Raw genomic sequence first — 26,292 nt, forward strand, 5'->3', positions numbered from 1 at the left:
TAGTGCGGGCCGAGCTTAGCTTTTACGATATTCGTAATGAGGAGCATGTAATGTGTCCGCATACAAATTTTGACGAAAATCGGAGGGGCTCTCCCAATGACCTTGAAATTCCGTAACTTTGTGACTCCGTAACTTGAAAAATATGGCGGGCCGAGCTTAACTTTTATGATATTTGTAATGAGGAAGATATAATATATCCGTATACCAATTTTGACGGAAATCGTAGGGGCTCACCCAAATGACCTTGAAATTCAAACCTCCGTAACTTCGTAAATATGGCGGGCCGAGCTTAAATTTTGTGATATTCGTAATGAAGAGCATCTAGAGTGTCCGTACACAAATTTTGACGGAAATCGTAGAGGCTCTCCTGAATGACCTTGAAATTAAAACATCCGTAACTTCGTAAATATGGCGGGCCGAGCTTAGATTTTGGGTGCATCGTAATCAGGACGTTACGTACTATCCACTGACCAAGTTTGGTCCAAATCGGAGGGGCTCTCCTGATTCCGAATCTTAGATTATAGTTTAGGATTCACTTACATGTAACTTGACGACCGTATTTTCTGTAGATTTTGGGTGCGTTCTTTGAACAGATTTCACGTGAAATTTCACGTGGAATCGGAAGTCAAGCCGTTCTTTGCCGATTCCGCGCGGAATTTCACGTGAAATCCCGCGGAATTCCACGTGAAATACGGGAATCGAAAAAGCTTGTCCCGAGCGCTTTTTCCAAGATGGCGACGCCCAGTGGAGGAGGGAATGTGAATATGTGCGTATGATATGGACTGGTTTTGCGGAATATGTTACTAAATTGTTACCGTTTTTACCAAAAATATTTTTGGGGCCTGTTTCCGCTGTTATGTACCTACTAACCAGCAAACTGGTGTGGAAATATTAACTGGTAGGTATTCTTACAAGCTGTATGCACACCAGAGACTTTTCTATAAAAACTCAATCTGCCTCTTATCACTTAAGATGCATCATGTAACTTACCGACAATACAAGCAACGCTAAGTTCAATGCACGTTTCACAAATCTGGGCATATTACATTTACGAAGCCTATGCGACAATTGCGCCGTGAAATTCCCGTGCTGGCGGCAAAGAACGCATCAGCTGACTGAGCCGTGAAATTTCACGTGAAATTTCCGTGCAAAGAACGCACCCTTATTTGCTGATGGCAGAAGAAGTCGACTGACAACAATCTTTACTGAACATTGAACAATACAACCTTATTACCCGGCATTGTGCAATATGCACATTTTGATTTGTGCCTTGATTTGTGCATTGGACTCCAGGAAAGAAGTGATCATCTATATCAATATAGAAAGCACGTCTTTATTCGCAAGATTTTTGATTGCTTGAATTGTTATAAACACATGTTGTAATTGTGGCCTTATTTCACTTAAAGGGACCCTCCCTGCTCCCACCTTCAAAAAAGTTAATGAATTGGCATGAAAGTGATGTCGCTCGGTTCAGAAAGAGCGAAAACCAACATCTACCAAATTTCATCGAAAAATATTCACCGGTTTTCAAGATATTAGACTTTCACTTTTGTTTACTTTTTGGGATCTTAACCGGGATCTCCGCTGTTCCAAGCGACTTTATTTGAAAGTGCTGCATTTGCTGCGCGCAAAGCAGCGTATACCACCGCGTGTTACCAAACGTTTTAGTAAAAGATTTAAAAAATTGTTAGATCTCCGCTGATGTCACACATTCAGAGGGGTATTCAAAAGCATTAGCCCCTTTGAATCAAAACGCTGCAATTTTGAAATTCAATATTTCCGATTTAAGGCATTTCTCGATGTTGTGAGTGCCGAAACCGGTAATTGTGAGCCAGGGACCCCCATTTTGGCTATCTCAACTCAAATCTAATGTTAACCAGCGCCCCACTGCACAGTGGGTGATCCGGCCGGTGTAGCCTCGCGAAACCTATCAGCATTCATAACATCCATGTTTTTGAAGCTAGAACCACAATATTTAGGAGCAACCTGCTTGAATATCCAATGAGCATATGTTTTAAATAAGGACTATCTCTGATAGGATTTGTGCTCTGTGGCGAGCTTGCAATTTGCCTAATTGCTGCTCGAATAACGCATGAATACTTTTGAGGGTAGGTCGAAATTTATGACGGTATGAGCTGGGTAGGACATTGAAATGGTGTGTACCTCCGTAGAAAATTGCTTCCAAACCAATGTTTTATTCAAACGATTATGCCCTACCAATTTATACACATCATGAAACAGGGTAAATCTCGCCCGGCAAGGCCCCATTTCATAACGTGACCCAAGCAGCGGGTTTGGTTTTTGGTAAATAACTTCGCAAAAAATGGCCGCAGAACCACGATTTTGACATCGTCGTGTTCGCCTTGCTCAGGCGCGTCGAATGGTATACTTTTGTTCAGGTGAGGCCACCGAAAGGTCAACCTGACCTTGACCTCGAGTCAAGGTCAGGTCAGAGGTCTTCAAATCACGAAGTTGGTCGAAGGAGGTCATATCGCATATCATTCGATTCGGCAGGTCTTCCGGAGTCCATTGGTGACCTTGTCGACTCTCTAGCTCAATTTGATCGGGAGTTATTGACGAAAAACTCGTATGACCCTAGTGACGTCATAAATGACGTTATGCAAGGTCAACAATGCAAAAATGCAGCATCAGATCTTGCAAGGAGTGCATGAAGTAACGATTCCATGTACTTGAGACAATTGAATATCATTCCTGGCGCCAAAATAACAGTTTTCATATTTCCCCATTGACTTAAAGGTGAGGTCACGTGACCAACCTGACTTTGTGACATTTAGGAAAATCTGAGATATACAAGTTGTAAGACCTCTGAAGGACAATAAGTCCTGCAAGTCTCACCTCCCTGTGAAAGTTACTCTGGCACTGAGAGCGTTGCAAGGTTGCGACATCTGAGGATCGTGCAGAGGTTCATGTATGACGTCATAGGTCAGTGACCTGACCTGACTTGAAGGTGCGGTTGGTGTCACAAGATCCAGCGTGCATCAAAGGTCAGGTATGCCAGGTTGCAGCTCTCTATTGCTTGGGTGTTTTGAGCTATCGCGAAAACACCCTTTGGGGCATTTGCCACTTGTGCTCAAGTGCACCAAGCCACGGCGCAACCCTTAGAAGAAAAAAGTGTCTGGATGCCAGGGCTGCAAGTGGCTGCAAATTTTCACTGGCTCCCCTAATAGATAGTGTCTTAGTGCATGCGATACAGCATTATTTTCAGTTCATCCTCGTAAAACTTTTTTTGCTGGGCTTGGTTAATTCAGTGAACGTAATGTTCAGTGGTAGAAAAAAATATAAAAAGTTAACCTAATTATAAGACATTTTGAACTGATTTTGTCTACTTGCTTTCTATGGCGGAATCGTCTTAACATCTAAATTTCACTTTCCATGCAAAATGGATGCTCAACACCTAGCAATTTCATCGTTCCGCAAAATATTCAAAGAGCGTAAAAATCGGCTGTGATTATCCCCCTTATGAAGTGTTACGGAACGCTGTCTTTAACGATACTTTTGTCTACGAAAAAATGTCTCCTGAGCCATGCAAATGCACTAATCGTAATCTTTGATGAATTTTCTGTCGACTAGTATGCGTTGTTTTCCAATTTTAGGAAAAAAGTGTCTTTGAGGTTTCGCGAGGCTAGACCGGCCCGATCGCCTACCGTGCACTGGGGGGGGGGGGGGGGGGGCTACCGGCTATTTATGGCCCCCCCTTCCGTTTTTCCGCAATAATTTCCAAACCGCTTGACGGATCGACGCCAAATTTTCGGTACCTTCGGCTGCATCAATTTGACACCTTGTGTCAAAATTTGAACTTCGTAGCTACCATAGGTCGGCCGGAAATGACGTCAGAGTGACGTCATGTTCGTCCAATTTCGACGCAAAACATTAAACCACGGCAATCGCTCCCAAGAGCTCAGTTTTTAAGCTAGATCCAATTTCTTTGCATGAAAGGACTCAGAATTGACCGCGCTATCAAACTGCTATCTCGGATTTTCAAAATTTTTAAAATTTTGAAAATTTCATATAATAATATTCAAAATTTATATTTTTATATTTTTCAAAAAGTTTTTGACTTTTTGAAAAAACCGGAATATATGTGACAGAACGCATGATTATGACTAACTCTAGCAAGTTTTAGCTAAATATCTTCAAAAATGGCCAAGTTATACGCATTATTGCAAAAAATTCACAATTATTAATTTTTCAAATCAATTTTTCAGTACGTATTTGACATCGTACACCAATATAAATGGCACCATCGTGTTCCTGAGCTCAAACTGCATCCAATAGACACCTTTTTTGTTGAAAAAATTTTAACTTATAAATTTGACCTTTTTTAACCTGAAAGTGACCTGACCTAAGCTAAATTCGACTCAAAATGACCTCAAATGACACAGACGACATCAAATTCGAAATCTATGGCCTAAATGGACCATAAAACATGTCACGTGACCGACGCATGATATAATATTTCCGTGACCTGTGATGACCTGACCCTGACCTGAAAATCAAAGTACAAGTTTGGTACCCTCAAGGTATCTAAAGCATCTGTTCACGAGTGTGGAAACCAAAAATGAGCATGATCTGACTTGTAAGACGGCGGCCAGAGCCCAAAATGTGAACAAGCCAAAATGCTAATAATTTTTACTTTGACCTGACCTGTGACGTCATCGGTGACCTCGAGGTCAATGAAATTAGGTTTCGTTCGACAGTTTTTCCGGGGCTATCAGACGCCGTTTGAATTTTGACGATCGGCCCAGTAGTTTCGGAGTTAGGAGGGGGGGGGGCTATGAATAGCCCCCCCCCCCCGTAGGGCGTGTTATACACAGACCCCAGTGGGGCGCGGGTTAAGGTGGGAGGGTCACTTTAATTGTGGTGTGGGCTGTGGCTTGATGCCTATGCATATGCCTCGATGCAACTTACAACCTACCAACCTACAACCTGCCAACCTACAACCTACCAACCTACAACCTACCAAGTACCAACCTACAACCTACCAACCTACAAACCTACAACCTACCCTACAACCTAACTTATAACCTAAATCTTCTTATATACCACATAATTCTTACCCGACTCAACAAGTGTTTGGGTGTAACTTATAAATGTTTGGTGTAAAAATTATTATAAGTAGGTATATATGTGTGATCTCACTTTTCTACCTTAAAAGAATGTGTTATTTCTTTTCAAGATTTTGTTTTGTGAATTTCTTCAGTTTTAAAAGAGTGCAAAAGAGGGAAATGACTGTCCATTGAATTTCTATCAGTCCGACAATTATTGTTAAAACTTAAAGTTGTTTCATCCGATGGGATAAGATAGGTAGGTATAGACTAGAATAAGTAAAATAAAGCTTGAAAACTCAATATTTTATATCTCAAGTCTAAATGAAACCACTGACCACATAAAGCCATATTCAGACATAGTTGCACTGAATTCCTTTTTTGTGTGGAGGAGCTGATAGTGTTGAGCAGGGCTGCGGAGTCGATGGATTTACGGCGACTCCGACTCCGACTCCGACTCCGGCTTTCAAAAACCAACTCCGACTCCGACTCCGGGCAGAAATGTCGACTCCGATCGACTCCAACTCCCGACTCCGACTCCGCACACCTGGCAGGGCTGCGGAGTCGACAGATTTTCGGTGACTCCGACTCCGACTCCGGCTGGGGTTTCCAATATCGACTCCGACTCCGACTCCGACTCCAGTCACAACTGTCGACTCCGACCGACTCCGACTCCGACTCCGCAGCCCTGGGTTGAGTAACCCGTTTTACAGGATTGTGAAGATATTCGCACAAAAAAAACTTCAGGATTCAGGATGTCTGGTGGTGCAAAGGTACGACGGCATTTGTGTTCATATGACACTTTCACTCTTACTCTCACATTTGATTATGGAATGTGAAACATTTAAATCTGTTAAATTCGCTTGTTTATTTTAGGTCTATAAAAGTAAGTAACTAAATACCTAAGTGATTAGATCAAATAGTAATATGTTTAGCATATTGGTTTAGTTTTGTTCCCTTGGTGTGCCATGTGCATTTTGCAATGACTTTCTTTGTATGAACTTGCTAGTTACTTTAAAAATATAGTTATAGTTACTATAGTTATAGTTACTATAGTGAGTAACCATAACTATAGTTACTTTAGTTTTTGTTAGAATGCCATCCTTACCCTTCATTTCATGTCATGTGACTGTGCTCTTGCAGGCTAAGACAAGACCCATTATTCCTGAGAGTGCTACTCCAATTGATAAATTGAAGATAACAATAAATAAAGGAGGTGTAATCACTGAAGTGGATGCCATTGTGAGTACCTACATTAACAATATTTTTTACATAATTTGTCCTTTTTGGATGTCTTATTAATATATTTTCACCTTTTTCAGCTGGTACCTATTGTAATCCCAGAATTGTACTTATGGTGACACTGTAAGGTCATTTTTTCATTTCTGATTGCATTGTGTTCGGAAATATAAATTCTAAGGTGTAGGTAGGGAACATTTTCATGCATGATTGTAACTTAGTGTAATAAATATGCTCAACTAAAAACAATAGTCATGCTTTGAATAAAAGCAGAAACTTGGGATATGAACTCCACATATCCAATGCATTTACAAAAGTTTTGCATGCACTACCTGCAAATGCACTATCTGCAAATGCACTACCTACCTAGTACCTATTTAATGTTAATGTAAAGTTTCACTGCACGTGTAGTCTTTGTTTTATAGACTCATGTCAAGGGTTATCCAGGCTTTGTTGACCCTACCACCATACCAAACCAGTAGCCTTTCACATATATTGCCACTTTAAGGCCTCCACAAACAACAATTATATGCAAGGCATGCATGCTTTAACCCTCGCCCGCACATGCCATTTTCCCATCCTAGAAACTCAACGCACATGGGGGGGGGGGAGTGCCACCCCCGCGCCATTTCGTTCCTGTTGGAGATAGAGCTTCGCGGTAAAGACCAAAAAGATTCTTTGGGAAGAGACGAATCCAATGATACCCAGTTTTACCTTCTCAGGTCAGTCATTGACCTTCCAGGTCAGGTCAAACTAAAAAATGTTGCTGTTTTGAGTCACCGTTGGATATCAAGAACGCTGCTCACCATACACCGATGACGATGCCGAATTGTAGTGCCAAGCCAGCCAGAATTGTGGTGCCAAGCCAGCTAGAACCTCTTTGTCACACTATCCGACCAGGTTTTTGCTGCTGAGGTCATTTCAGGTCAAGTTAGGTCAAGGTCAATTATATGTGTTTGTATGTCTGTGTGTGTCTGTGTGTATGCTGATGTTTGCACCGATTGTTCATATGTCCATATTACATGAAATCATGAAATGAGAAGCTTTTATCAAAAATACAGTCAAAGAAACTTCACAAAAAGTAAATTCAGCTTGCCTAAAACGCAATATTTTTAGATGATTTAGGTTGACCTTGACCCTGACCTGTACATCGCCGAACAACATGTTCCATGATAGGTGGGAGGTAAGACTGGCAAAAAAAGACCAAAATCAAGGTGTCAAACGCTCACAAGACCCATAGCCAACGCAAGATATTGGATATTTGTCATTTGGGTCATGCCATGACCTGAAGAACAAGGCCATATGTCTGTTCTTGAGTCTTTGTCCATGTCCTTGAGTCTATGACATTGGTCGGCAGGTCATTCGGGGTCGTGCCCCCTTTTTGGGCGCCAGGCAGGGCCATTACCCCCACCTACCAGACCCCATTGCTGACACAACCAAGTTTACTGAAATTCCATACCGTCCTGGAACTCTTTGGGTAGGGTAGTGTGGGGTAATTTGAACATATTTTTACGTCTTCTCCGTTGTACCAAATTCCAACTCAACCCTGGATGAAGAAAAACTGCTTCAGTAGCGCAAGTGTCACTTGCTTTCACCATGCAAGCCTCATTTTTGGACGAGCCGAGCATACCTTGAATAGCATAGCCTCACTTCTCCACCAAGTCACGGTGTGTTCAAATTGCCCCACTGTGGGGTAATTTGAACATACTGCCTTTACCTGTCATAAAAACGATAGTCTCGCTAGCACCGATGTTGTTTGACCCATGAACAAATAGGCAGAACAATTCTAAACATGCCTTCACTTGAAAAATCAACACAACAACAAAAATAACAGTTGCAGAGTATCAATATCTGCACGCTGCACAACGGTCAGTGGACAGGATTCGCCTCTCTTCAATTAACAGAACGCCTATCATTTTTGTTCGATAAAAACTCTCCCAACCTTACTGCATCTGTTATAATGGTGCTAATCGAAACCTGGACATTTGGAGTTCTGATTTTGTCCAGTGTCCAATTCGGACTTGGTTGGACAAAGGTAGCAGGCTGGACAACATTGGACGATGGCTTACTACACTTCAGCGCTTTTTATAAAGTTATCGTGCATAGCATTGTTTGGCGAATGGAAAGCTTGTTAAGCTCTCAATATAATGAACACTTTTCGGCTGGTAAAATTACATTATAAGCAGTTTAAATGAGAATTTTGAGTGTTGATTAATGCGTAATTTTCGGACATATTTGGACAAATGGCTGACTTTAACAGTTTTGAACGGAAATCAACGAAAATGCCGGACATTAGACGGGTATTAGACGTAAATTTTTATAAAACTGGCATCACTAATCTGCTACTGCTTTGGGTCGAAAATATTGGCAAAAAAATAACTGGGAGCGTTGTTTTTTCGGAGCTATCCCTGTCTTCATTGAAATTCTCATACTATGTTCAAATTACCCCACGCCAAAAGTTATTTTGCCATATTTAAAAACAGGTTTCAAAAGCAAATTTCTTGGATTGAAGGCACTGATTAGGTCATTGTACAACAAAATCCGTTGCGTATTAGGCGCTAGCAATGCAAGATTTTGCGCTGCAATGAAGTTGCAATAACGTGTTTTTAGGCGTTTTTACTGGCGAAATTGATTTTTTACAGTGTGCGTCAGCATCTTCATTCTCTGAAACTTCAAACCCCGTTCATTTGATAGCCCTTTTAGTTACGATAGTTTCCCTCATTGGTCTCATTGTCATGCCACTTATGGATTTTCCGTAATTTTGTGTTTTTCACACTATGTTCAAATTGCCCCACATGTTCAAATTACCCCACCCTACCCTATTTTTGCATTTCCGATGCATCAAATTTAAAACATGACACTTCCTCCACAAAACATTTAATACCTATATCCCAGTAGCGGCGGAACACCTTCAATTAAGGGGGAGGGGAGGGGGTGGGCACTGCCGACTTTTGGTCCCATTCTTTCCATGCAACGCCCATAGGGCTAATGTTAAAATGCCAAAATCAAAGGGGGCACGGTGCCCCTGTGCCCTCCCCGTTCCGCCGCCTATGCTATATCCCATTTAACCCTTGTACGTAACGTATAGGGGCGGCGGGTGGTTTTTCGTTAAAAGCTCACGTAAAAGGCATTAGATCACGACCAAATTGTACCCTCGAGCCCATCATTTTTTTTTTTTTTTTTTACCAGCCCGGAAAATATGACCTGAGACCAGTTTTACCAGCAGAAAAATAGCCGCCTGCCGGAATTTTTGCCTCAAGACCGCTTCACATACGGAGCGTAAACGCGATGGGCACGTAAGCGGATAGGGCTTTACCGTTTACGCTCCATATGTGAAACGATCTTTAGGCAAAAAATTCCGGCAGGCGGCTATTTTTCTGTTGGTAAAACTGGCCTCTGGACCCATAATGACCGTTGGCTTATGAGCTTTTTCTGGAGATCATCTTGAGCCATAAAATCTCACTTCAAGAAGTTATAGCGGGTCCCGATTTTCTCGACACTTATCATTACCCTCTTGAATGAGACGGAATGACCAAGGACCTTAAAAATGGGCAGCAGCGGCTTCCTATTGTCACGGGTAGCACGCTCGTCTTTTTTATGCACAGCTCCATCTCAGAGTCCGAGAGGCCGCGGGGGTCCGATCGACTCCTCCCCTTACGTTAGCGGGCGTTGAAACGCCAACAGACGGGCGACGGTTAAAAGTTGCAGCTGCTTTTGTACGACTGTACGGAGGGGTGAGATGGTGAGGCGAGCAGGTACGTGAAAAATGGTATCTAATCAATGTGTGCTGTGCCTTTGGCCTGGGCTAATCTTTGAACCCTGGGATGCAACAGTCACGATGGCTCCATCACTGGCATCTGTATCACGGAAAAAGTCGCTCATTTCTGCTGAGTTTTATTTTGCGTAAGCATTAATCTGCTTACTTCCCACACTTACCATCATATTGTCACTGCCCAAGGTCTTCTATAGGGAGCCAGAGCTCCAGTTAAAGCTGTAGCATCCGATCCATGCTAGACTACTCTTCTCTGACTAAGCAATATCGGAGTCATGCACATTGCACACCACACCGGTGGAAAAGAAGCATACATTTTCTCTCACAAACAGAACACATGACCGTGTCAGCAATATCGACTCCGACTCCAACCAAAGTTGTCGACAGTTCGACACGCACTGACTGTAACTCAGATTCCGATTCTGCAGTTCTGATTATCGCCCATTTCTCATCCTCATCGTGGGAAATCCGTAGAGCTACTCTGTCCTACATACATGCCAACCAAAATAAAAGCTTTTCGCTCATTCACGCGTGAAACAGATACGTTTCAAATTACGGGCCGTGGCTTTATCCAAAGTAAGCGAATATGATACAACACACACACCGATATATCAACAGAGAAAATGCATATTACATAAAAACGTATTACCGGATCACAACACAATGTTAACACAAATCAGTTTGTTATCTCAGCATATATGTACTTGCTTACGTATCGCCGGAATATATTTTTCCTATGTTAAGATCAGTTAGGTCGGAGTCCGACCGTCTCCGACTCGGACTCCGACTCCGCAGCCCTGGTTTAACCCACGAGCCGCTGGGGGCCTAAAATTGCCCCCTCTTTACGTTTTGTAGAATATCTCCGAAACCTGATGAGCTACGAACGTGAAACTTGGCACAGCTTCAAATGAATACCTAGGAAATGTTTGACGAAAGTTTGGTGGTAGCACTTAAGATGACGACACAGTGACGTCATAAACTTTGGTCGTTTTCCGATATGGACAAGTTTCTGATGTTGCTGAGCATTAAACTCAACTGTAAATGAACTAGACAGCACCTGCTGTCATCCTAAAACATCTAAGTATACCTCCAACTAATTCCTGACCAATAATCGGCCCTTTATATTCGGTCTCATATATCGGATATATCGTGAGGAAACTGAGAGTCGCAAATCGATAATTTGACTTCTGACGTCACTGTGACGTCATTTTAAATGGGATCGACACCAAATTTGGACACAACCTCAACTAGATATTCAGGAAGATGTGTGCTAAGTTTCGCGTCTCTATCTTTTCGCGTTGCGACGATATCGTCGCAGAAGTAAAGGGGGGGGGCAACTATATGCCCCCCCCCCCCAGCGACCGGCGGGTGGCGCGGAGGTCCAGCGGCCGCCGGGTTAAAATATATGAGTATTTGATTCAAAGGACTTTCGAAACACTCATCAGCAATAGGAGGTCAATGTTTTTTTCTGCTGTGCTGTTATTTTGTCTATGGCTCCGTCCAGCTGAGATCCCAGTGTGCGAATCTGCGAACTCAGGGTATCAAATTGTGACGTGTGGTTATGCACTGTAACTGCAACCAAACGCTGGATTGCTTTTTGGCCGGTTAACTGGGCAGCGAGATCGTTAAGTTGTGATTGTTGGTTGTCAAGCCTTGTAGCGATTCCAGACATATGTGTTGCGTGATTTTCCAGGCGAGCAGCGCAGTGTGGCCAAATTGGTTTAGCGTTAGGGGGAGGATGTATAAAAAAGTCGTATGAGGATGTCACTATTTTCAAAAAACTCGTCTTCAGCCTCATTTTAGGTGCAGTTTTTACAGGTACCTAATGTGGAAAAACTATACCTGACTTCAAGTTCTGGTGGAAAGTACAAAAAAAAAACTTCAAATATTGTCATTAAAGATGTATAAAAAAACATTGTAAGCGCGACAGTACAAGTATGACGATGCGAATCGTGCATTGGAACATTTTTAGTCTTTATTCCTACACTAGGTATGCTTTCACGACAAAAACGTCGTGATGATGTAATTTTAAAATTTCTGAGGATGTCATTATACTTTTCATTGGGGGTGACTTTCCCCGCAACATCACCAATTTGGCCACACTGGAGCAGCGAAATCATTTAGTTGTTCTGTATCAGTGTCCCAAAATTGAGTTCTGTCATGGGTGTCAGAGGGGAAAAATACCCACCAAAATGGGGGGAGGTAGAAAACTGCTGATTCGATTAGATCTAAAAGGAGTGAGAAACAACAAAAACATGTATTTTATTCTAGGGTGTAGAATGTTTGATGCTAAACCTGGCATCCACACAACTGCTCCTGGTAAAAAAAACCTAAGTTTTCTTGGTTGGGAGTGGACAATTATTCTTAAATATTGGTGGCAAGAGTGAAAAATGAATTTAATTTGGATGTCGTTTCCCACCCAAATCGACAAATTTTGGGACATTGTTCTGTATAGTTGTTAGCTGTGATTATACTCTTGTCTCGTTTGGATTTCTGATCGTTTAGCGGGATCTTGTCATAGATAAGTTGAGCTTGCTGATTGTCGAGCCTTGTATTCAGTCCGAACATTTGTACCGCATGGTTTTCCATTTTGGCAACGATATCATTCAGGCGTTCTGTATGACTGTCCACTGTGATTTCAATCTTGTCTTGGTTGGATTTTTGACCGTTTAGCTGGATGGTTAGATCGTTGAGTTGTGTTCGCTGACTTTCAAGCCTTCTAGCTATAACAGACACTTGAGTCGTATGATTTTTCAGGCTCTGGCTGTCGCCTCGTCCTGTTGGGATTTTTGGCGGTACAGCTGGGCTGCGACGTCGTCCAGACGGGCGTGCTGTCCGATCAGTCTAGTGGTCAGTTTGTCTATCCAAGAATCGACCAGGGCCAGTCTGTTTTCGATGGACTCTTAACTGTAACTCCATCCTGCGCTCTAAATTCATCACTTGAGACTTCACTCTGCCTTCCAAAGCCGTCACTTGATGCTCCATTATGCCCTCTAAAGTCGTCACTTGAGACTCCATTCTGCGCTCTAAAGTCGTTGCTCGTGACTCCAGTCTGCGTTCTGATGCCGCCACGCGAGACTCCAGCCTGTTCTCCAGAGGTTCAGCTCCTGCCTGCAGCGTGCTGACGATGGTCTGGAGTTCGTCACGCACCAGCTGCTGTACGAACTCTGTCAGTGGGATCGACCGGCTCTCGTCACAGCCGGCCGTCACTAGAAGTACCGTAGGATATAAGAACGTCCCTCCTTTCCAGCTACGGGCCGACATGGTGACACGAGCACAGGAGCAGCGACCCTCAGCTCCTGCTGCCGGCCGCCAACTGAGGGTGCGGAGCTGGCAGAACGACTGCCAAATTCGGCGAGGCTGGCCACGGTCAAGTCCTCACCATCGGCGTCACGATTATTTCCATGGACTTTCCGCGCGGCAGTAAACATTTACACTGGCTCCTGACCACTCCGCTGCAATGCTGCTCCCCCTGGTCATCATATACACTGACTCCGCTGGTGTACTTGGTACTTGGGAGTTGGGTGTGCACTGCACTTAATGATACACGCCGTCTCACATGCCCCCGGCCTGGCGAGGTCTTCCGAGTGCTCCGTAATTCTCGTCTGTTTTCCGAAAGTCCAGCTGTGTTGTGTACTCGTACAACTGTGACTTGTATGTGTATGTTTGTAAGACTGCGACTGAGTGGCTTGCCTTAATATCCCATGCTGCGATTGAATCAGTATACGAATTGTCGCATTGTATCAATATCTCATCCTGTAACTGAATCACTCTACGCCTCTATCACTCTGCAATAATTCATCCTTTAATTGAACCACTCTATCCATGTCTCAGTACTCGTATATCATTTTACGACTGAACCTGTTTGTGACTGTTGCTCGTCTACATATCATACCCTGTGACATAGATAGCATGAATAATGTTATCTATGCCTGTGATTGAACCACTCTGCGACTGTCTCTCCCTCTCCCAGTGATACCGCTCCCATTATATCACTCTGCGACTGTCTCTCCCCTCTCTCAGTGATACCGCTCCCATTATATCACTCTGCGACTGTCTCTCCCTCTCCCAGTGATACCGCTCCCATTATATCACTCTGCGACTCTCTCTTCCCTCTCAGTGACATCGCTCCCATTATGTGTCGTCAGCACGCCGGCTGGGCCGAGCCGAGGGAGTACGTGCCATTCAGCTGGCCGCCCGATGAACCGGTCGAGCAGGCCGGCTGGCTGGCCGGTGTCGAGCTGCTCATTGAGGACCTGCACTGGCTGCTGCGCCGGCCCTACCACAGGTGGGCGGGAGGGGTGTAGTAGGGGTGGCCCGCAGCCCTACCAAAGGTGGGCGGGAGGGCGCCGGGGATGGCTGCTGCACTAGGGAAGAGAGGGTCATTTGCTGTCAACTTATAGAGATAGGGGTAGGGGAGGGTTGCGCAGGTTCTGTTTTGTTAATGCGGGTACATTTCAGTTCCGTTCGTTCGACTGCCGTACCGTTCAGTATCGTGTAGCACGTTCTGGTCACGCACTATAATTGATGTGTTGTACCTATGCTGCAGGTTCTGGTCTCAGGTGGTGTACGACCTGGCGCTGGCCGAGTGTCTGAGCACCACGCTGGAGACGCTGCCGCGGCCCCACGAGCTGACGCTGCTGCCGGCCTCCCCGGCCGTCCGGCAGGCCGTGCAGCAGGTGGCGCTGCTGGTGCTCAAACTGGCCCTCCGAATGGCCACCTACAAGGAGAGCAAGGTAGCCGACGCTGCAGCATATCTGGCCATTTCTGCTTCGTCTCTATTTATTTATTTATTTATTTATTTACTTTTTATTTATTTATTTTTTTTTTAATTTATTTATTTTTATATACCTCTCTCTCCCTCTTTTATACCATCTCTCTTCTCTCTATATTTTTTCTTCTTTTTTCATCATCTTAATCTTGGTTTACGATCGATCTCTCAAGGTTCCATTTTCGGTCTAATTCCGGTCCAGCTCCATCTCCTGCTCACTCAACTTCTTTATTCCTTTGCTCACTTGCTCTCTCTTCCCTGTTCACCCTCCCTCCTTACCTCCCTCCCTCTCCCTCCCCTTTCTCTCTCTCTATCTCTCTCTCTCTCTCTCTCTCTCTCTCTCTCTCTCTCTCTCTCTCTCTCTCTCTCTCTCTCTCTCTCTCTCTCTCTCTCTCTCTCTTTCTCTCCCACTCTGTCCTGCTTCTGTCTCTCACCTCCCTCGACTATAGGGGCTGGGGCCAATTTTCCCTATCAATCACTTCTTTCCATTTATTTCCCATCCCTATGACCGTCCCCCTCTCCCATCTCTCACCCTTATGACCTTCCCCCTTACCCCCCTCCCCCTCAGGAGAACCAGTTGAGCCCGGCGCTATTCGCCCAGCTGGTGTACGACAACTACCTCTGGGACATGGCGCGGCTGATGGACCTGTGCGCCGTCTACTCGGTCTCCAACTGCCAGCTGCTGAGCAGACAGCTGGAGTCGCTGTTCACCCACCAGCCGGCCTATGTGCAGGACCTGCAGCTGACTGTGCTGGAACTGCCGCAGGTGCGAGACGGACGGGGGGGGGGGAGGGGGGAGGTGACCGCTGGTGGATGGAAGGGTAGCTGCAGCTGAGCTCAGTTGATAGTAGAATCTGTTGATCCTGTGGTGTTATGTTGTAGATGCCTATGGCTGATGGTTCACAACTGGAAACGACAGCTGCAAGTTGCCTATGATTGGAAGTGACAGTTATTCTGTTTCCACTTTCCAGACCATAACAACTATTTACTTTCGGAAATGTATGGTCAGTTTTCAACAGTTTGTTTGCATGCAGTATAACAGCTATAAATGGAAAAACAGGATAGTTAGGAGTTACAATTGTCAAAACTATGCAAGCATGACATTCGGTGCCTAACCTATTTGGGGTTTCTGCTTCAATATCCTGGCCTCCCAGGCGGCCAGCTGTCCACTGCTGACCCCCGCCCCTGCTGTCCGACAGCTGCTGGGCCGGGTCGAGGAGCGCGTGGCCGGCACGGAGCTGGGGAAGTCCCTCAGCTGGACCGAGCTCTGGGACGTGGTGCAGTACGTCACCGATCTGGCCACCTCTCTGGACGCCTTCCTGCGCGTCTACCCGGCCGGAAGTGTGCCCTTCAGAGAGACCGGCGTACTGGTCAGGTGAGGTTTGGACGGTTCGGTATTTGCTTGTGTGCGGGATGGGGGGGGGGAAGAGTGAGAGTTTATGGAGCATCGTGCAGGTGCATATAGTTCACATCTCTATAGTTTTCTTAGGCTACAATCATGCTCGAATATTTTTGATGTGTTTAGAGTGTCACCGTGATTTTCGGGTTTTGTCAGTTTTAGGATCCCGTCGATCATTTTTGGTAAAGTAGGCACTTGGTAAAATATTTGGCCCACTAAATGAGGCGCTCATGTGGTTTAACACCATACTGTCTAGCAGTAGCTGCTCATACTCTGACCAACTCTCTGTCTCAGTCTCTGGTTCTGATTGGTCTTCCCGTTTCCCACCAGAATAGCCTCATTTTACGACACGGTGATACCGCGACTGTGGCGACGACTGGAGGCGGAGACGCAGGCTGAGGTTCCGCCGCCGGCCGAGGTGCGGCGCCACCTGCTGCTGTGTCGCGCTGCGCTCATCTCTGTGGTGCGCCGGGCGCTGGAGTACTGCTGTTTGGAGCCGCTCCGTGAGGAGCAGACAGCTACAGAGGCGGCTGGCCGGAACAGGTGTGTACGGCAGAGCGGCGCTATGAGCTACCTGGGACCGGTCGCTATTAAAAGAACGCTGTAATACTGGCGTGGTTAGTTTATGCTATACATTATAAAAAAAGATATAGGCATGTATCACATACACAGACTTTATGGTGAACATCACATATTGAGGGAACAATGTTTGACAGCATACTGTATGATATTACTTCTTGTGAATGATGAAACTTTCGATGCGAAGTGGCTTGACCACCGCCTGTTTCATCACAAATGCTTGTTTGTTTGTTGGGGTTTAGGGGCACGCCGACTGCGAGGTCATTTTGCGCCCACATCACAAATGCCGTTGATCATAGAAATTACCGGCAACCATGCCAATAAAGTTTGTTTGACTATCACCGTTTGATACCAGTGAGTGAAATGTGTAAGTACCTATTGAGCCGATAGGTACTCACGCTCTGCTTTAGCCAGTGTCGTTGTTTGGTGACGTGCCGTGTTGTTCCAGAGAGCGTCTGCTCGACTGCGGTGAGCGATACCTGGAGGTAATGACGGAGTGTCTGGCAGAACAGCACTTCATGGCCGACTACCACCTACAGCACCCGATCAACGAGGATGTACTGACTGTGCGACAGGGCTGCCCGGATCTGTATCCTTTCACAGAGCGGAGAGGCGGCGGGGATGGTGGGGGTGGGCCTTACACAGTGCTTTATGCGGGCTACGGTTAGGGGAGAGTTGGATGGACCTGTGATCTTTCGGAGCGCAGAGAGACGATAGCCAGGGTGAGGAGGTGGATTTGTTATGTGACAGTAGCCAGGGTATGCAAGGGTAGGGCGACCTTTATCCTCGCAGAGTGCAGAGAGGCGACTGGCGGTCAGGGTGGGAGGGGGTAGGATGGATCTATTTACGTCTTCTCAGAACGCAGAAGGGCGGACGACGCGACGATGGGGAAGATTGGTGAGACGGACTGAATAGAATAGGCAGGGCACGACTGATACGGGATGGGGGTGATAATCCGAAGATAAGAAGAGATGGGTGGAAGATTGAATGGGAGATAGTAGACCGAGCTGGATTTAGACTAGCATTGCCTTACTACTCGGTGAGACGGGTCGCGGAAGGGGCAGAGGGATGTCGGTACTGCATGGGATGGGCCAGGCAGTGCAGGTCTGCTGAGGTGCTGGGATGCGGGACGAATGGTTTAGAAAGGAAAGGAACTAAACCTTACTTCGCGTGCTGTTAGCTTTGGCACATTTGTATGATCTTTGGTACGTCATTTTTTCTCTCCTGTCATACAAATTAATGCAGTGGTTTATTGGTCCCTGAAGTTCAACATTTTTTGCAGATGCATTCTATTAAAACGTTCGCGAATGATTGCTACTTGTATTTCAGTAAAAGCATGTAATAACGCATGTAACAAAGTAATCACTGATACGCATAAGGTTGATCACACATCCTTATAATAGCATTCCTTCAACATGGGCTAAATTGTCATTCATTGGTGCAGTGCTGCTCACGTTTTCGGTCGTAAAACAACTGGCAAGAAACTGACCCCTTGAATTGATGATAACTCCCAGAACATGAAACTTTCGGTCATCGCTTACAAGATACAACACTTCCATCCTTTGGTGTTCGGCAATTCTCGCTCTGTTGAAGCTCTCTTGACTAGTGACGTATTTTCTGAATCCCTGAGTGGGAAAATTTGTTCCGAAGGCGATGGTGTGGTAATCTGTGGTATGCCTGTTTTTGATGGGACATCCATTATGCCAGGTGCTGGTCCGTCAGCCGATGGCAAGTCATCCAACGACATGTGACTCGCCGGTTCTTCCAGTGCTGTCGCCCTGTTTTGATCCGTTTCCGCCACTGACCCACTGACCGCCGCCTCTGATGTGTTTATCGCCGTCACTGCCGTCCCTGGCGTGTCCGTGGCCGCCACGGGTCGATCCGTCACCGCGGCATTCTCCCCCTCCGCCGTGTTATCGGCCGTCCCGGTGACCTGCTCCCCTGCGCCCACACCGGGTGTGTCCGAACTCGCAGCGACACTGCCGTCTGCCGGCGCCGCGGGCGGTGCGGCAGCGGGCCTCCAGTCGAGTAGTGCCTCCGCGGCGGCCGCAGCAACTCCGTCTCCGCCGAGTGAGCCGATTGCTGACAGACATTCTGCCGTGTCCCGGCCGAGTAGTCGCAGTACGGGGAGGAGTAGTAGCTGGTGGGTGAGCTGTACGTCGTCTGCAGCGAACGGCGCGGCGTCGGTGATGGTCTTCCGCATCGCGTCCAGCTCTCTTTCTGGCTGCATCGTCAGCTCTGTCATCAGCGCCCAGTCGAACGTCAGGTTCATGAAGTCGATGAAGGAGTAGACGACGCCGATGGCGGCTCGTCCGGAGCTGAGTCGGAGCAGGGCGCGCACAGGGCCGGGCAGCTGCTGTCGGTAGAGCTGGGCTCGGTTCAGCTGGTACACGGACCGCTTCATCTCGGCCTCCAGCGCGGCCAGTCGCAGACAGGTCATCCGGCCGACGGTGCGGAACGCGAACAGGTACCGCCGGTGCTTCAGGAAGAAACCCATCATGTTGAAGAATGCGGTGTAGCGCACGTCGATTTCCTCGTCTCTGAGACCCGGACCGACAGTGCAGTAGTGGAAGACGTTGATCATGTCCAGCGGGATGATGGAGGTGATTCGCGGATCTTTCTCGAAGGCCAGGCTGCTGGGGTCGATGGTGGATGGCGCCAGCTGCTGACATAGTTCGTCCGTGTCAGGAGCTACGGACGCCTGCAGCACAGAGGTGAGCTCGGCAGGCACCCCCAGACCGACCATCACCTGGTTGATCATCCCGCGGAGGTCGGGCGCCCCGCCTCCACCCGACACCACGCGCTGCGTCAGCGGCATCGTCTGCGAGAAGACGCCGAGCTGCGCCTCCATATGTGACGCGCCGGCGGCGAGCTGGTGGCGCAGCAGCATCTCGACCAGTCCCAGCTGCAGGCGGGTGCTGGTGATGGCGGCGGCCATCGGCGGCGAGCCCTCCAGCCCCTCCTGCGCGCGGTTCTTGATGTCGCGCAGCAGCTCTAGCTGGGCGTTCCGCAGGACCAGAATATGCTCGGCCGGCGCTGATTCCTGCAGCTGGCCGGTGGCGCTCACTTGCCCCAGTAGCTGGCCCAACATGCCTCCCGCACCCGAGAACATTGAGGGCAGGATCTCAGAAGCGAACACAGCTTCGCCCTCGGTCAGCGTTCGGCTGACGGGCGGTCTGTTCTCGTCCCCCACCGCCATCCGGATGCCCATGGTCAGGTGAGCGCTCTCATCAGCCTCCATACTGGTGAACGCGGCGGCCGCTGCGAACACCACCCAGTCGTCGTGCACCGGGTGTGGCGCGCCCTCGGGCCCGGCCGCGGCCAGCGCCTCCCAGGCGTCACGCAGCAGGTGCGCGTAGTGTTTGATCGGCACCACTCCGCGATGTATCTCCGACTGCGCCTGCGAGATGAGGCTGAGCACAAGCGCTTCTGCCGCCTCCGAGCCTTCTTCGGCACGCTTCGCTGTAGCTACTCCGGAGCTCCTCCCGTTATCCTCGGCGGCGCCCTCTTCTATATCTTCCCCGGCGCCCTGTTCCGCGTGCTCCTCTGCTCCTTCCCCGGCGACCTCGGCCATCAGCAGCTCCCGCAGCGGCGCGTGCAGCTCAGAGAGCGGCCGCGGCGGTGAAAAATCGAACCGGAACCGGTCGTCGATGCCGTAGAGGTGCTGCAGTGGCCGGCGACGAATCTGCTGCACTGTGGCGAGTACAACGGCCACGTCACCGGCATCCGCGTGGCTGATGAGGTTGTTGTCCGGCATGAAGTAGCTGGGAATGTAGTGTCGCTCCAGACACGTCGCAATGCGATCGAGCATGGCCAGCACGCGCTCAAATAGCTCCTCTTCGATCCAGTTTGTGTCGGCACACTTCTCTAGCTCCCAGAACATGAGCGTCTTGATGTGGTACGTGACCAACACCTTGGGCTCTTGCAGGTAACACTTCTGCATCATTTTGATAAGCACGTATACCTTGCGCTGCTGCGGGGTCAGACTGAGCGCCAGCCGCCGCTCGGGCTCAGAGAAGGACAGGCGCCACTCGAGATCGCGCCGGGAACTGCTGACGTGGCCGGCGCCCACCAGGAAACACCGCGCGCTGCTCTCCATCTCCTGCCGCAGCTGCTCGGGCGGCCACTGGCCGCCACGCACACGCTCCAGCCAGTCTGCCAGCTCTGCCGGCCTCTCGGCCAGCGGCAGCGCCGGCACCAGGTCGTAGTCTTCGATGTGGCTGAGCTCGCCACCAGGACTGTCTGACTGCTTCCTCATCAGTTCCTGGATGTTGATGGCCGGACCCTGACGATGCACAATCGCCCCCGGCCATAATTCCTGAAGCTGGCTGGCCAAGTGTGTGTTGACGCCGTCTATCGAGAGGTACACTGTAGAACCGCGCTTACCGGGACACGGCGTCGCTTCAGATCCCTTCTCCTCTGTCTCCTCAGATCTTCCGTCTACTACTACTTCTATAGCATCTTTATCTGTTCCCTTTCCTTCTCCTTCTTCAACACTTCCTCCCATTGTCTTTTTCTCTCTAGTCTCGAGCTCTTTATTAGTCTGCTTCGAATCGTTCACGTTTTCGTCACTTGCTTTCTTTGCACAGTCACTTTCGTCTGTATTTTCTGTATGCCCTCCTTCCTCTTCTTCTGCAAATTTGACGAAGAGCTCTGCTGGCAATCCGCCCAGTCTCTTCACAGTCAGTCCCGGCACGTCCAGTACAACTCTCGTGTAGCCGCGGTGACTGGCTCGCGTCGTGTCCATATAGAGTGACCCGTCTCCGCGCCGCGCCGCCACGCGCAATGGCTTCATCTCTAGCATCACATCCACATCGGCGGTGCGGTAGTGCGGCAGCGGGTCGCCATCCCGCTCTGTGTAGGGAGGCACCGAGAGACGCTCTATGGACGAGCCGGTGACGTGGCAGGCGAAACTGGTGCCCCGCAGCCCCTCCACACTGTCGAATATCCTCTGGAGCTCGTGTGTGCTCGGCGGTGTGTTCTGCTCCAGGTCGTAGACAGGTACCAGGTAGCGTAGAGCTGCCGACGCGGGTCCGAGCGGCACTCCGGAGATGGGATCCCGCCGCCGGTCCCGCAGGCAGCGACGGAGGCTGACGGCTGCCAGAGGCACTGGTTTGTCGTACAGGGACGGGTGGTACTGGCTGTAAGAGGGGGAGCTGTCCAGACCGCGAGACATGGCTGGTGTTGGAGATCAGGACGCGAGTGTAGCGATTGGCCCGTTGAGGAGGGTGGACGGGGGGGGGGGGACTGCACCAAGCGGTCCGTGCGCCGATTATCACGCGCCAAACGGACGCGGTCAGCTGCCTCGAGCACCGCTCATCAGCCCCGTTCACGGTTTTAACACCGAATGCTTATCACAGCATCCTAACTGACAACAACCTGCAGCCTTTCCACCGACAAAGGCCGCGTAATGCACAGTTCTTCTGCGGGTCCCGCCACCACTGAAATTCCGGATCTGTCTCTCCACTGTGTAGCACCTCGCTTCTCAGCGTTATCGCAGCGACTGACGCGCGCCGCCCGCCGGCCGGCCAGCTGACGGGCGATGACGTCATAGGGAAACTCCGACGATGCGTCAGCGGGGCTGCTGCCGCGCGCGACTGTGAAGCTGCGTTACACTGAACACGGGCGCCGGATGGGAAGAGGGATGGTTGGGGAAGGGAGGGGGTGGGAATTTCGGGGGAAGGGGCAGGTTGAACATATCATCAGAAGGCAGAAGGAATTTTGTCGGGAAGCGAGGAAAGACCTAGCTTCCGTCGTCGGCAGTGAAGGAAATAGATGTATGGAAGTGGTGGGAAGCCTCACCTGGTTCCTTCCGATGTGGTCACCGATGGCAGGCGTTCAGCAGACGCCAGAGGTCAACGATTTTTTACATTTGAAGTGCTCTGATTTTTGAAGTTTGAGTTTGCTTTGATTTTCTTATACAATCCTGACAAGTACTACTTGTAATCGCAAACGCATACATGGTAATCGTCATCGCTGGCTTTGTCAGATTGGGTCAATTTTTTATCTTGGTTGCTTGGCATCAGTTTGCCGTGTTTTCCCCCTGCCATTCTAGTGAGCTGCGTTTGTGTATGTACAATTACATACCAGACCACCCCAGTCGCACGGTCTCCTTGACTGCCGCTCAGTGACCCGGCGCGGCTCGACTACGTCCTGGACGCCGTGCTCAGCGCCGTACCGCCGGCGGCCGTCACCCCGCCCGAGCCCGCCCCCGCCCCCGCCGCGGCGGACCCGGACCCGGCCGGGGCGGGGGCGGGGGCGGGGGACGGGGGCGCAGAGGCCGGGCCGATGGTCGACGGTGTCGAGCTGGAGTCGATGGTGTCCCATGTGCAGGACCTGCTGCCCGACCTCAGTCGCAGCTTCGTCATGGTAAGGTGACGCTGAGTAAGGGACATGACGAACGATGGGAGAATGAATTATCATGGTGAGCTGCTGTTTAATGTGTTTAATTAGCTGTAATAATGTCAATATCGTCAACGTGGACTGAACTTGATGCCATATCCTGTGATGTGTAGTGAAATTTGCACAGCATGTTTCAGGTCTTGCGCCTCTTGTTATCGCTTCATTGTTTGTCTTAGCATTTGTCTCGCTTCCGGGTGTTTGACCTTGATATCTGCCGCCGCAGCCGTGTGGCTGTTTTTTATGAGGCAGTGACTCACTCGCTGCCCCTGTTATCCACAACGCGTTCACTAACCACCCACCCCTCGCCTTCAGGCCTGTCTGGAGCACTACAACTTCAGCTCGGAGCGGGTCATCAACGCGCTGCTGGAGGACTCACTACCCCCATCGCTGGCATCGCTCGACCGTACAGCGGAGGCGGCGCTCCCCCCGCCGCCCGAACCGGCCCCCGCCCCCGCCCCGTCGAGCGTCCTCTCGACGCGACGGAACGTGTTCGACGGAGACGAGTTCGATGTGATGAGTCGCAATGATGTCGACCTGAGTCGATTCCACAAGGGCAAACGGTACGTTAGGGTCGCTGATACGTGGGACTGCTGGGGATCTCCATGGGTTTTGGATTGGATGGCTGAGAGGGGATTGTTTGCATAATTCTCAGTTTGATATTCCATAGTCGTTTTAGCAGGCTCTCACCTTTTTAGTACTTATGAAATCATAATCTTAGACTCATGGATAAGACATCCACTTTTTCTTACGTCATTCATTGATTCTAACGAACAAATAACGTTTAACAAACGGACTACCGCCGCTTCAGACAGTACCGATAATCCCCCTCGCCCGCTCCGTTCACCAGTATGACGGAGGCGCGGCTGGCGCGCGAGCTGGCGGACAAGTCCTCCCTGCGCGAGGCCGGTCAGCGCGAGCGGTACCAGCTGTTTGGGTCGCTAACCACGGACGGTAGCGTGTACGAGGCGATACACTATGAGGACGAGTATGACGACACGTATGATGACGTCAGCACGGGTCAGGAGGAACCCAAGGAGGAGGCGGAGGAGGACAGGTGAGGAGAGGACCGTAGAGGAGGAGTGGAGGGTATAGGCTAGGGAGGAGTAGTGGAGGTTACAAATTAGGCATTGTTTCACCGTGATGTATCAAACGATATTGAGGGTGGAAAATCGTTCGGAAAGGACCCTGGAGTCTGCAACTTTCCGCAGTCTTCTAGAACCCTGCACGAACGGCCCTCCTCGTCCTACCCAATCACTGGGACAGGACAGTGTCTACAAGTAGACTGTAGAGATTAGATGTAGGCGTAGACTGGGGGAGGTCTAGACACAATGGCACCGTTTCTAGCCAGGTATACCGTACAGACTGTCACCCTCTGACCACGCCCCCTCCCCCTCCCGCAGCGGGCCGGTACCTCTGAACCAGCCGCTGCCCAGCTCCCGGTGGCGGCGGCCCGACCCGGCCGCGGAGGAGGACCAGGAGACGTCCGGGCCGCGGCGCGACCACTTTGTCCAGGACCCGGCCGAGGTGCGCGCCCGGCAGGAGGCCCGCCGACAGGAGCAGCAGCAGCGGCGCCGCGGACGGGGCCGCGGCGGCCACCACGGCCCGCCGCCCAACAGGGATGTCGTCGGTGAGTGAGACGACGGTCCAGAATGTGTGCCGTGATTTGGAGACCTATCTGGGGTGCATTGTGTTTCACTGTTGAATATAACCGGGTCGTTATAATTATGGCCAAGATATGCACATGTACAGGGTGTCCGGAAAGTTCTGGCGCTTTTCAACATTTTCTTAAACAAATGCCATTGGTTCATAGATACTCATCAATGGATCGAAACAATGACCAGGGACACCAAGCGACATGCTTCTGCTATGTGCTCATTCAATGTAACCATCGCCGGCGCCGACGACGGCTTCGACGTAGGGGAGGAAGCGCCTGCGGGTTTTAACTATGCAGGACATTTCCTGTCCTCCCATGCTGTCATGATGCGATTCTTCAGCGACTCCAGGTTGGGGTGATAAATGGCCTAGATCCTGTTCTACAAAACGCTTAGCACGCCTTAGTCGAGCGGGTCAGGTTAGGAGAATAAGGCTGCCTAATCTCATTTCGCCACGGTGATCTGACCCGGCAAGATCCTCTGTCAGTTGAGCTTGAACGGCAGCAGCGTTGTCGGTGGGCGTTCTGTGCTGTTGAAATGCGAAGTGACCCTTAGGGCAAGTCGTCTTGACCCTCGGGTTGATGTGGCTGTCCAGGAACCCCTCGTGGACCAGCCTGTTATTCATTTATTCGACATTGACGAAGATGATGGGACATTTGTGTCCATCAGACCCCCGCACTTTCTTCGATTGCCGCGCTGAAATGCCGCTCCGTTCTTGGCAGTCTTGACATACCGCGGTCGTACCGGCCTGAGGATATTTTCTAAGGAATTCCCGAGTCGAAATAAACCTTTACCTGCTAAACCATTCATCGAAAAACGCCGCATCGCGCTGCAACTCGCGCCTCGTTCAAGTCGCACCCCGCCGCCGCGCGCAGGCATTCAGCGACAAGGCGCATCTTTGCCCATTTACCCATCACTAAACACGATTCCAGGGTCATATATACACGACCCCTAGCTGAGCGGTCAACGAGTGGTCATGTCTGTGGTGATTGGCTGAATGTCCAATAATCACAGCGCGCGTTAGACGGCGTCCAAAAGAAGCGCCAGGACTTTCCGGACACCCTGTACACACATATTCAGTCTATTGCATATCACGCTATCCGTTTAGCCGAGCTCGCGTCCTGCCGTCAGTGACCGTACACTGTCGTCTGACTATTCACGGTCCGTCTGTTCCGCCCCTCGGCTGACCCTCGTTCTTTCCTTCCAGGCGCACCGCGCGGCCAGGGCCAGGACAAACAGGTTCTGCAAAACCGGCGGCGGAAAAACGAACAGAAGTCCACCCAGCACCGGCGCGGCGCCGACCGGAAGCAGAGGGGCGGCATGTTCTAGGCGCAGCGCGCGCGGCGTATGTTGGCTGTGTCGGCAGAGTGCCGGGCGGGAGGCGGGTCCCCGTCCGGTGGCTGTGGCAGAGA

General features: G+C 49.5%; 1 protein-coding gene across 1 annotated transcript; it reads left to right on the top strand.

Annotated features, from left to right (window-relative positions):
* Window positions 1-1,206: 1,206 nt before the first annotated feature.
* LOC122371211 (activating signal cointegrator 1 complex subunit 2-like) lies at window positions 1,207-26,263 on the top strand. The gene is made up of 14 exons (XM_043347358.1): window positions 1,207-1,325; window positions 5,780-5,839; window positions 6,210-6,308; window positions 14,226-14,365; window positions 14,627-14,813; window positions 15,417-15,614; window positions 16,048-16,223; window positions 16,578-16,790; window positions 17,275-17,415; window positions 22,955-23,195; window positions 23,541-23,788; window positions 24,076-24,282; window positions 24,629-24,855; window positions 26,088-26,263. The coding sequence occupies exons 2-14, from the start codon at window positions 5,822-5,824 to the stop codon at window positions 26,207-26,209; spliced, it is 2,217 nt and encodes a 738-aa protein (XP_043203293.1). The 5' UTR covers window positions 1,207-1,325; window positions 5,780-5,821; the 3' UTR covers window positions 26,210-26,263.
* Window positions 26,264-26,292: the final 29 nt, after the last annotated feature.

The sequence above is a fragment of the Amphibalanus amphitrite genome, unplaced genomic scaffold, assembly GCF_019059575.1.
Source record: "Amphibalanus amphitrite isolate SeventyFive unplaced genomic scaffold, NRLGWU_Aamphi_draft 001216F_arrow, whole genome shotgun sequence".
In the NCBI taxonomy this organism is placed as follows: Eukaryota; Metazoa; Arthropoda; class Thecostraca; order Balanomorpha; family Balanidae; genus Amphibalanus; species Amphibalanus amphitrite.

What these genes read in the sequence shown, in the direction of transcription:
- LOC122371211 (XM_043347358.1), top strand. An exon ending in GAGGCGGCTGGCCGGAACAG is followed by an intron (nt 16,791 to 17,274) that starts GTGTGTACGGCA and finishes GTGTTGTTCCAG; the next exon opens with AGAGCGTCTGCTCGACTGCG. An exon ending in CGACAGGGCTGCCCGGATCT is followed by an intron (nt 17,416 to 22,954) that starts GTATCCTTTCAC and finishes ACTGCCGCTCAG; the next exon opens with TGACCCGGCGCGGCTCGACT.